Source organism: Drosophila novamexicana, unplaced genomic scaffold (genome assembly GCF_003285875.2).
Source record: "Drosophila novamexicana strain 15010-1031.04,08,12 unplaced genomic scaffold, DnovRS2.1 tig00000512-arrow-arrow-pilon, whole genome shotgun sequence".
In the NCBI taxonomy this organism is placed as follows: Eukaryota; Metazoa; Arthropoda; class Insecta; order Diptera; family Drosophilidae; genus Drosophila; species Drosophila novamexicana.
The window spans coordinates 897,026-909,053 of record NW_020824809.1 but is presented as its reverse complement, the minus strand read 5'-3'; the positions used below and the strand labels follow the sequence as shown (position 1 = coordinate 909,053).

The following is a 12,028-nucleotide window of genomic DNA, read 5'->3' as shown; positions in this document are numbered from 1 at the left end:
GTTACCATTCAATGTCTACGGCGGACGCTTCTCTTGAGCGGACAGTCACACGCCCAAGAGAGGTTTTACTTTAATTAAAACACAATTTTCTGGCAATTTAGAAAACTTATATTATTGTTTAGATTCAAATCACTTTTGACTTCATTTTAAATAATAGGTATTTAAACTGCGTTAAATGGGTACATTCTCACTCAAGATCGTTTTAACGTTATGAGCATTCTTAATCCGTTTCTGTCATTCTGCATGTTAAGGCATTAGGTTCAGTAGCTTATATAAATTAACTAATACGCTAAATAATTAACTTATTTCTAATTTGAAAAGTTGTTAACACAAGTGGCATACTTTATACTGTACGCCTGAATACTAAACGCCAGCCAGCTCAACTTCCTTGGGTGGCGTCCTCGGATTTAGTGGTTGAATTGGTCACTGGTTCGCCGCCGGCGAGTAAATCGGCGCTGGAAGCAACAGCCGGGAGCGCGGTCGTTGTGTTCGCCTGGGGCGCAATGGGCGCCATCATTGGCATGGCCACGGGCACAACTGGCACCAGCGGAACAACTCCGGAGGGATCCACACCCGGGGCTGTGCTAATGGTACGGGCCAAGTTCATCTGCTGGCGCACCAGCTTCTCCTTTTCCCGAGCAGCTTTCAGCTTCTCAAAATCATCGCCAACATCCGGAGCGGCCTCGGCAGCTGTGTTGGCCAGTACATCGTTGGATGTTTTGATGTCAAGATTTTCGACTGTAAGGGCAGAAAGTCGCATTAGCTTATTACCCTATATGGCATTTGGGATTAATCAAGATTAAGAAATGCGTGCAACGGCTAAAAGGATTACGGCTAGGCAAACTCTAAATACAAATTTGGAGTTAGGAGGGCATTACTTGGTTGAAAACCCACAAATGTTGGATCGAGTCTTATGCAACACAATACAAACTACCAATTCAAAAAATTGCTAAGCTCTGGTTAGTATTTAATAAACAAGTCAACAAGTCGATAAAAAAAACGGAATTATGATATTAAGAAAACTAAAAATAATAAACGACATCAGGCAACAATAACAATTTGACGACTAGCAACATTTACGTGGAATAAGCTGAGGAACGAAATAATTGATTTTGGCCAATGATTGAACTTTACCGGGCGTCACGAACCACCTGAAAATCTGCGCTGCATCGGGTCTCTCAATCGCTTTAAGTATTAACAGTTTTAAACGCGCATTCGTCGAATGTGTATGTGTATGTGAGTGTATATGAAGATAAATGTTAAATGTGATTATCGGAAGCAGGAAGAGGAAGGCATTATTGGTACCATTCCCCATACGAGTGCTGACCACTTACCCGTCTCACGGCTGGCGGCCTTATGCTGCTCGAACAGCGACTTGCTGCTGTCGCCCACCGGCGAGCTGGGCGCCGTGGCTGCTGACATGAGTAAGGGACTGTCTCCGGCTGGGGCTGATGTGCTTAGCAGAGCATCCACGCCACCAGGTGGAAAGAGTGATGGTGTCGGATCATACTGCGAGTGGGCGCGCTCGTACTGCGGCGAGCGTCGGGGTATGTCCACTGGCTGGGAGCGTGATGGTGTAGCTGCTCCTGTTGCAGGCGGTGGTGGCTGCAGCGGTGCTGTTTGCGGCTGACCAACGGCCGGCGCAAATATATCTTTTACATTGGGACGCGGATCGTTGGGGCGCATCGACGTGATGGTGGCCTGCTCGTCCACCTCCTCAATAACCTGTTGGGTTATGCGCATGCTGCCTGCGGGTTTCACAGCAGCTGGGCCGCCGATGGTGCCCGTTAAACTTGCCGAGCTGGCGCTGCTCGGGAAGCGATATTTGCCCGGATCTTCGGTGGGCGTGGCTGAGCTTGGACGGCTGTCGTCGCGACTAAGGAAACGTTTCAGTGCCGACGCCACCGTATTTACCCGGGACAGAGTGCCCGATACACTAACCAGACTGGGCGAGGAGCCTAGCCCCAGACGCGATTTGCCATTGCCTGCTGAGAAGTGTATGCCGCTGGCGTCGTCGCCCTGCGAGTTGCATTGTGAGAAAGAAACAATGTAGAACATTATTTATATGTACTCTGCTGTTCATGTGGAGAGTTTAAAGTGAGCATAAGTTACTTGAAACCGATTTGTGCAGTTTTTTTTCTGGGGTGCACAAAAGCAACTGAAAGCCGTGCAGTGCGTAGTGCAGTTAGAGGCTGTAGGCAAACAGATTGTTGTTAGAATCAAAAGTTAGTATGCAGTCTTATAGGTTAAAGAGACACAAACACCAAAGTAGAGTATAATTAGTATAATTAGGTTAGTGATAATGCGCAGTGGGTTCTATATGAACATTTCAGCGAGCCTCTAAAAAGTTTATTTTACGTCCATAATTTAGTAGACTGATCTCTGTTATACCGATTACATTAAGAGATATTGGTTCAGATCTGTTTTCTCATGCTCTTGTCAAAGCTGATGTTAATTGATTAGAAGTTAAGGTATGTGTAGTTTTCACGTCTAGCTGACAACTTTGACAGGTGCATGAAAACGATCCCCAATGCTTATGTTAGAATCCACTGTTCAACATCCAATTCATTTTATATCATAAATATATATAAGGTTAGGTATAAATACCAAGCACCGTTGTGATTTGAAATGCCAATGATAGATCTGAATCCCATATGGAATTTTTTTTTGGGTTTAGGATAGAAGAAGGTTAGAAAATACGTTTTGATCTGATTTTTGATTGATTTTGATTTTCCGCCACATGTACATGAGTGATGTTCATGGATGTACGTTTAGTTAAGGTAGCCGATTATTTGGTGCCAATACTTCGTATCGCTAGTGAATGCTGCCAACGTTTTGATTCTAACCTCCTCATCTGGCGCAGCTTTGGAAAGGTCATAAGTAACTGTCTGCATAGGTGCGCCTTGTGGCTGTTCAGCGGAAGGCGGCTTAGACCCAGAAGCGCCGATGCTATTATTACCAACCATTTCATCGATGCGCACAGATGACATCCCTGAGGGCATCGCCGCATTCTTCGGTACATCGATCTTGGCAGTGGAAGGCTCCGGGTGATTCTCGCGAAACCGTTCTGCAGCAATGGTATATGGTAGCTCATTGGGAAACACTTCGTCCCAGTACTGATCCTTAAGTAACTCTGGGTGATCATGATGCATTTCATCTACAATTAAATAGGAGACTTGCAGATTGCGATCCACCATCCAATTAACCTAGGAAGCAGACACTTATGAATAAGTTTAGCACTTCAAGAGCTACCATTTGTTCAGACGTACTTCAAAATCATCATCGTCCTCGCCAAAGGGATTGATCAGAGACTCAGCCACCTTGAGCCAGCCCATGTAGAAGAAGAACTGCAGCGTGGTAAACACTGGAAAATACAAATCCACCTTGTTCAGATAGCTACTGGTGCCCACGACTTTTCCATTCGTCCACTGCTGCCCCATGCAGCAGGTGAGGAAATAGGAATAAACAGCCAAAGTAACCACCTGTGTGTAAACTAGGGGCACACTGATCGTATCATAACTAATAAGCAGTCCGCACTGTCCTCGAAACTTGTTTAGCTCATCGATGATGGTCTTCACGGCGAAATCGTCCCTAATGCGGCCCTGTCAAAATTTGTAATTAGTATATTTAACCCAAAGAAAACAAAGTTGCGCATTGGTCCTCTTTTTCATATGAAGTATTATTTACCTCTTTTCTTGCCCGCGTAATGATGCTGGCCGCCCACACAATTGGGAGCCAGTGCTTGGAGGGTCGCGGAAATGATTTGTTCATTGTCTCAATGATTGTACGCTCGTTCTCATTGAGCAAGCCCGCTTCCACTAGATTGTTTAGGCCAGGAAATCGTTTCTTGACGCGCGGTGATATATTCGCCAGAACCATCGTGAGGCACAGGCACACATAACGCATGATTGTGCGACGCATAACGCGACCGCGCTCATCCTGGCCATGCACATTGGAGCTGACGAAGACAGCGATGGGATCCGGCCAAGGAATAGATGTGTACTGATTCCACCAGCGTGTCATTACAATGGAGACATAGAAGCCGAGTACAAAGGACAGCGGGATGAGATCACGATAGCTGTTACAATAGGCCACGATCGCCTCAAACGTTCTGAGCGGGAAAAAGAGAAACAGTTAATATAGACTATATTCCTTATCAATATTTACTTACTCTTTCTGGCTTTCATTGAGCGCAAAGCGGTAGACCAAATTAAGTAAATAATATAGTGTAAGAAAAGCGAGCAGATCCAGCCAGACTAATTTGTAAATACTTCCGCGCCACCTGAAAGGGAAGTGGATATCAGATCATTATTATAAATAGAACGCACACGCACACAAAAACCCTAATATAGTAGCTCGACTAACATATCATCGTTTATGGTTCGGGCTATTCCCTAAACTTATCGTATACGACGGACAACTTTATTAATGTGCGGCACCGCGTCTGGCATGTGTTCACCAATATTCCTATAATTGGCGACGTCATCACAAAGCCTTACCATCCTGATATTGAACAATAATCATGCCACCGTCCACTTGTGGCTGACGAAACGTCATAAAAATGAGCACATACACATATGTATGTATGTATGTATATGAGAATAACCTCACAATCATTTCAAACGAAAGCCTACTAATTATAAAACAAGCTCTTATCACCAAATTTTTGATAAAATAGAAAAAAAAAACAAACACAATCATTTATGATAAACAAATGACAAACAGAATTTGACTTTGTATCGTTGCCAGAAAGATTTCAAGGTTTGCCGACGTTGATAATTTTAATTAAATATATTGTATGCACAGATGCCGTGCCTTAGTTCTTGTTTTGAATGTTATTAAAATAAGTTTAAATTTGGAAAATGTTTCAAAATACAATGTGCTTATTTGCTCCTACTTATGTGCATTAGCTCTCCCATACTAAATTTATATGATAATGTGTTAAATTAGCAATAACACAGAGGTTCAGTTACCCTATCAAATCCCGGATAGCCAGTTCATTGATTGGCCGTAACAATCAATGCAGCTGACGCTATCAGCGGATCATTCAAATAAATCTGAGCTCCATTTACATAGGTGGGGGTGCAGATATCACATACATACATTCAAATAGATATCGTTAGAAGCACTGGCTACCTAATATTAAATTATAATTCAAATTACATGCATGACAGATGTCAAACACATGACGGGCCAAACGGCTTTGATAAGGCTGCAGGTCCAATGGAGACGTGGTGGATGTGCCGACACGAGTATCATGTGTGGGTGGAGTTGTTGCTGCTATCGGCTGAACTACAATCTAGTGTGCACAACTATTTGAGTGTGTGTGTGTGTGTGTGGAACGCATGGAAAATTCTATTAGTTGCATTAGTTGCAATTGTGTGATGTCTGACGACTATCACTAGCTGTAGCCAGCGGAGAGTCGCTCAATTTACTGGCTCTGTCGAACTGTGTCAGTTCTTTAATTAGCACCAGACTTGCAATTTTACACGCTTCTCATACACAAGCGTTTAGCACTGTAATTTGAAAGTGCAAAATGGTTTTTATACACCTACATGCATATACATACAAGTATTGAAAGGTATTATCCGCCTTTCATACATCACATTTCCACCCATTTCCCGCCTGTCGGAAACTCAAATTTTCCCGCTCCAACTACTGTAGTAGCAATTCGCAATCGCATTAAATATGTATTGAAAAATGAAAAATTTCGCCGGGTTAGTGAAACATGAAAAACACATGTATTAATTTATTTTCTTACTGATCTGAAGAAACTAAAGCTTTTCCCAAAGAAAGTGAGTTTTTGACTTTAATAATGATTTTCTCGCAAAAATCTTTGAAATTAAGTTTGAGCCCTATTATGTGGTATTCAAAAGAGTTGTATACAACAGTTGTTTAACAATTTTGTATATTTGCAAGCAGAATTTTTCAAAATTTTCCACCTTAGCGTGCACTTGCATTACATCAGTTTCCTAGCTATAAGGGTTGGGCTGGGCGTAATCAACAATCAGTCAGTCAGTCAGAACAAACAGTTTTATGTACATATATTAATATATAGAGGATTAAATCTCACACTTACCTGAGAAGCAGTTTGAGAAAACAGCCAAAGCCACGACAAGTGGCCACTTCACCTGTATACGTTATTGTCATTTTCGCAAGTTGTATTTAATTTTCTCTTTTATATTGTCAAATGAGATTTTTGTTATAACCAATGTTGGTTTTGTTCTTAAAGACAGTTATGTTTTCTTATCACGCTTCGCGATTTAGATAAATGTACATTTTGCTTTGTTTTAATTGGGGCATAGCCAATGTCATCAGTTTCCGAGGTGAGCAATTTCTTAAATGTATCAATAATGATAATAATAATAAGTCGAAAATTCATTTTTATTGTAATGTAATCATGTAATCTGCGCAGTGTGCAGATAATTACCAGCTAAACCAGGGCAACAACAACAACAAAAAGAATAATACATTTGAAGTTCAAAAATCGATATTTTCAACTGGAAGTCATGTAAGCATGCGACATTAAAATGCGGAATACAATTGAACTGCATGCATTGCATTCTATTTAACATTTCGAATGCAACAGTGACGAGCTGATTAATTTAATTGCAGCAATTTAAAAAAAATTGTGGAAACTTTAGAGAAGCTCCGAGCTCAAGCCAAATATATCTACATATGTATGTGTGTTGCTTTAGTAGGAATTGACGCAAATCGAAGCGCTGGCAGATCGCGTGTGGGCGATGCCATTGAGGCTGCAACAGTTCCAGCTGGAGGTGTCACTGAGGGTCAGCCGCATTTGAGTTCTACGATAGCACAGTAATTAGTCCAGACAACAAATTTCACAATGTCACTTCAAGTCTCGTAAAATAAAGTCGTTATTTTTTAAGGGCATTATAGTTTAATATGCATGTGGAACACATAAGATGGATATATTTCTGGACCGTTTGTCTGTCGACCTTAGAGAATTAAATATAGAGCCAGTGCGGATTCAGTTTCTTTCAACTAATCGGTAGCTCAAAACGTACAAATCGATAAGTATCGATTTCAGCTATTTCCAAGAAGTTATTCATAAAATGTGGTCTGTGTGATCCGTTTGAATATAAGAACAGCTTTTGATGAGATGAAAATACCGAAGTTATTCTAACATGCATTTCTCATACGTTTTGGGCTTACAGAAATAAAAGCACAACCCAATGATGTATGTTTAACAATGATATTGCAATTTTTACTACGCTAGGTACAGGGTATTAGCAAGGCGACACTCCGGACTAAAACACCATTACTCTTATTTTTATTGGTATTTATGTACTTGGACACATGAGTATGTTATGTAGAGTGTATGTAGAGAGAAATGCATAAATAGTGTATTTAATAATGAGTAAAGATGAGCTCATGTGTCTCCCCTTTCGAGTGGGAAAAGTCTGTATTCAATGAGCAGTACGTTGATGAATTTCCGTATAGCAGAGAATAAATAAATAAATGGCATTCGGCGAACCGGTGAGCTAATGATCGAAATACACAATACAAACTGAGCTCAGAGCACAAATAAAATGGTCTACAGTATTCGTGGTATGTGTGCGCGTTTGGTATGTGTGTGTGAGTGTGAGCCAGGCTTTTGGGTCTGGATCATGACATCATTTCTTGGCTTGTTTTACAGATGGAATTGGACGCACAAAAAATGGTAGACTTTTTGTATACATACATCAGCATTTTCATATGTATATATGCCTGTTTACCTTTACCAATACAGACATGTTTTTTTTTAGCACTTAAATTCGTAAATCAAACAAAAACAAAATCTTGACGTAGCTTGCTGATTATATGCTGAATTTGGCTGCTGATTACGGGACAAGGCTTCTGATATGTGTTTAACTGGATCACGACATGCGTGCAGTTCGTTTTGGCAACGTGATCAACTAACTGTGAATTAGTGAGTATTTAGAGTATTTAGTTGTACGAATGTTAAGCGAACGAGTATAATGAATATGTATTTGATAAGCAAATGACTCATTTGGGTCTACTGTGTGCTTGAGCCGTTTCGTAAGACTTCCAAGAAGATGAATTGCGACACGAGATTAATCACAATGCTGCATTTAAGTGCCCTATAAAATATGCCTTTTAAAAATATCAGCTTTAAAACGCAGATGCATTGAAGTATATTTAAATAATAAATCCATAAGCATTAGTTTGGGCATTTCTATGCATAGCTATATTCTTATGTTTTTCCCCTTTATTTCCTAGTTTATTTCTAAATAGAAATTTAGAAAAGTAGAGAGTATTTCCAATTTACAACTATTTTCATATTTTAATTTCCTTAATAATATACTTTTTAATATTATTAATCCATAAAAGTTAAATAGAAATTTAGAAAAGTACCATTTTCATTTCAAACTATAATTACAGGGTATCCTCTCACTTAGCATCCATAACTACATGCATAACTGCATTCACATGTTCGCTCTTTATTTCTGAATGAATGCGCCTTATCGACAGGCTCAAAGACCTTTTATTATTATTAATCGCCTTTGCACTTAATGTTCTAACTGACCTTATTTATATTATATGTATATATATATTATATGCATATGTGCTCGCAAATGGAAATGGAAAATAAAGTACTCTCCACTGCTAATTGATTATAAGCTGTCAACTTTAAGCTCGCCTTGCAATTCCTGGAGAACTGTGCCCACACCTGCATGCATACCCATTGACATATAAAATGCCTACGTAACTAACCTTTCATTGTATACAAATGCTTGAGGCTTATATAATAGAGTACAGTGTTATCGTTGGGTAACCCGTTGGAGTAAGTGTGTCTTGGATAACTCTTGACAATGAAAACCAATGACACATAAACGCAGCATGAAGGAAACCAAGTCACGTGAACAATCTTATCATTTAAATAAACGATAAGTTTGTGTTTTTACGGTAAATCAAAACAAACGACAACATTCAAACTCAAATCGTCGAGGTTAATGACATTTAACGCAAAAACTGGCGACTGCTGCCAGATCGACGGGCGTCTAAATATATGTATAGCATGCATGCAAACATATATTTACAGAAATGCACACACTTACATCTGTATATGCGCGCACATACATTTCAAACAGACATATGTATGTAAGGCTATTATTTTTAGTTACATAAGTGCTTTTATGACTTTTTATTGGTATTTGATTTTGACGAACTTGATGACAACTGAGCAGACCTGAGCAGAATTTAAATAATTATTATTTTGAATTTAGGCGTACTCTTTGTTGTAGTTGTTGTTGTTGTTCTTGTTGTTTTTAGTATTTATAGCATCGGCGCACTTTCAAATTTGAATACGAGTGTCGTCTAGTCAAAATTTGCATGCGGCGCAAATTTTGAGTGTGCCGAGGGTTAAAAATAAATTTCTATGTCGTGGAGTACTTTGTGCTGAGATTGCACATTGACCAATGCGGGCTCTGCGATGACTCACATTGCGTTCGGCTGACATACAGACGCAGCGTCGTACATACATGCATATACATACGCATAGAAACGGAACTATTTGCAATAACCACAAAGTTACGCATTACTATGGGCAGTTTCTTATATCCTGCATATTTATTTAAATATTTGTCCTTTTTGGACTATTTGCAATCGATTCGCATTAAAAAAGACAGCAACCGGATCCAGGCACACAATTTGAGAGTCACGCGGCTTACATAGCTTAAGTAGTTATTATTATTTGTTAGTGTTTGTTCGTTGGGATGTTTACACTGTTATTAAATAGCGCCATGGTCACTTACAATTGCTAACTAACACTGATGCACTTTGTAACTGAGATTTACAGCGCGGCGGAACACGCGAATACGGCAGCTCAACTGATCCAGGTACACGAGGTGCCAACAACAGCAACTCCACCTCGCATTCAAGAACAACGTTGATTGTTTGCTGGCGTTGGCGCTGCTGTTGTTATGGTTGAGTTTTGGGCTTATTTCTTCTTTATTTTGTTGGTCTTTATGCTTCACTACTATTTTGACGTCGCTGTTGCCGCTGTTGTTCTTTCATCCACACACACACATGAACGTGAACGTAGCTGTGGATGTGGCCATGCTTGTCGTGCCAGCCATTCAAACAAATCGCGCTCTGTGCCGTGTTCTCTCGTGCTCGGCACTTCCGCGCTCAACGACCGACGCTTTCAGACTGAAACTGCCATGCGAAAATACCAACAGAACTGGGAACACTGTGCCGGCAGCTGTGGCGGAACCGCAAGCCCATGTCTCTGCCCAATTGCTGCGAACGCCCGAGAGAGCACAACTGGTTGTGAGCGCAGAATGGCGATAAGCCTGGCACAGGGTTGGATTTAGCACTGTTGAGGGTAGGCGCCGAATTTTGCTTTAACGCATCTAGATTTGTCTTCATTCTTTGAGTGTATCTACTACCTATAATCAAATATTTTTAAGAAACATTAGGATGTACATTATCAAAAGGGATAAATTTTGTTGGACCTCTTAAAAAAAATCAAAGTAATTTTTCAAAAGCCGTTTACAGTTTATTTGATTAAGTTATTATTTTTTCTCTACATGCTAAAATGAAATGGAATGAATGATAAATCATTAGTAAGACAAATATTTAATATTTAAAAACAAAACAAATTTTAATCGAAAATATAAAGAGTTTTTGGTTTTTAAATATGTTTTTAACAACCAAATAAGAACGAGTCAAGAGCATACGATCTCTGACAGTTGCGTTCTTCCTTCCCTCTGCCTAACACTTGGGAAAATTTATTGTGGAAGACCATCTGTGGCTATACCTGAATAAGAACTTTGTTAGGAACAAGAGTATTTAATACAAAATTAAGGAATTAAGAATTTGTGTATGTCCAACAAAATCCTGCATACCCAGAATTTCCTCTTAGCTATGATGCTGATGAAGAATAGACAAACTTTATGGGATAAGAGTTTGCCTGCAATATGTTTAGCTTCATAATACTCTATTTTTTTTAAAGGAATTTAACTATTATTATTATTATTATTATAAGAAAAAAAATGTTTAAAATAAAATTTTTTTAGGCTAGAAATTCTACAGCTTGTAACTGCTTCACTTTTATTTTAAAGTTAAATTTTTTACGCTGGTAATATTATGGAAACATTTTCTTGGCCATTAATCAGCGTATTAAAGACTACATTAATAATAAAAGCATACGAACAAGCCGAAGAAAGTATGTTACTAAGTTAAATATTCAGAGATCACTGCATACTTTTAGGAGTTGTTTTTAGGTGCATTCACACATGGTTAAATATTGCCGGCAAATATGGGTTACTGTTAAGAAGTCATCACAGTGCCTCTTAAAAAGGCTGACACCCAACCCGCAGTGTGTGTCTCGACTTAGTTAGTCTACTGTTGCACTCGGAATAGATTTGTATGCGAAAAAATGTGGAAGCCCATGTGTGTAATATGTTCTGTGTGTAATATGTTCTGTTCGTGAACCCGCTTCGACTCATCCATTTACCTAGGTCTTGAACCGACCTTGGTTTTCCACCTATTTCTAACCTTTATGCATAAAACTGTTTTTGCTGACTGACTGGATGACTAACTGGACGATGATCAACGCACCTGACCTGACGCAACTGACCTTTTTACTTAAGTTAAGCTAACTATGTGTTGAAGGGGCACGCTAAGTCGGGAAATTTCAACCGCAAATGTGAAAAAGTCTTGGAAATCGTTTAAATATAATTTTTTTGTTTCCAATTCATGCGAGGGGTGCTTCATACTTATCCTTTTAAAATTACACCCGTGATTCGTGTCTCACAGTTTTCGCAAAATCTATCCCTCTTGGATGGAAAAATAGGCTATTCGTTGCTAGCTAAGCTTTTTTGAAAAGAAATGTGTGTGTCACGCACAAATATTTTTGGCCAATAATAACGTATTAGATGTAGTGTCTAATACTTACGAAAATAATTCATACACTTACTTATTAAGAATGCTAACTAGATAGAATTGCTTCTAAGAAAATAAGAAACATTTATTTATTTGTTTATCTTGTTACTTTATT

General features: G+C 39.3%; 1 protein-coding gene across 2 annotated transcripts; it reads right to left on the bottom strand.

Moving 5' to 3' along the window:
* Positions 1-24: 24 nt before the first annotated feature.
* Positions 25-10,154, bottom strand: LOC115761993 (bestrophin-2). Of its 2 annotated transcripts, none has more exons than XM_030704060.1 (8): positions 9,780-10,154; positions 6,080-6,337; positions 4,172-4,282; positions 3,688-4,111; positions 3,270-3,602; positions 2,847-3,206; positions 1,335-2,019; positions 25-738 (listed from the first exon to the last, which is right to left on the bottom strand). In XM_030704060.1, the coding sequence occupies exons 2-8, from the start codon at positions 6,148-6,150 to the stop codon at positions 380-382; spliced, it is 2,343 nt and encodes a 780-aa protein (XP_030559920.1). In that variant the 5' UTR covers positions 6,151-6,337; positions 9,780-10,154; the 3' UTR covers positions 25-379. The 2 variants fall into 2 exon arrangements, with proteins under 2 accessions (XP_030559920.1, XP_030559921.1); XM_030704061.1 differs by having other exon boundaries at positions 2,964-3,206.
* Positions 10,155-12,028: the final 1,874 nt, after the last annotated feature.

Coding starts and splice junctions, on each gene's coding strand:
- LOC115761993 (XM_030704060.1), bottom strand. CDS start 6,150: ATGACAATAACGTATACAGGTGAAGTGGCCACTTGTCGTGGCTTTGGC. Junction 4,283..6,079: donor TTTCTCAAACTGCTTCTCAG/GTAAGTGTGAGA, acceptor CTTCCCTTTCAG/GTGGCGCGGAAGTATTTACA. Junction 3,603..3,687: donor TTACGCGGGCAAGAAAAGAG/GTAAATAATACT, acceptor AAATTTTGACAG/GGCCGCATTAGGGACGATTT.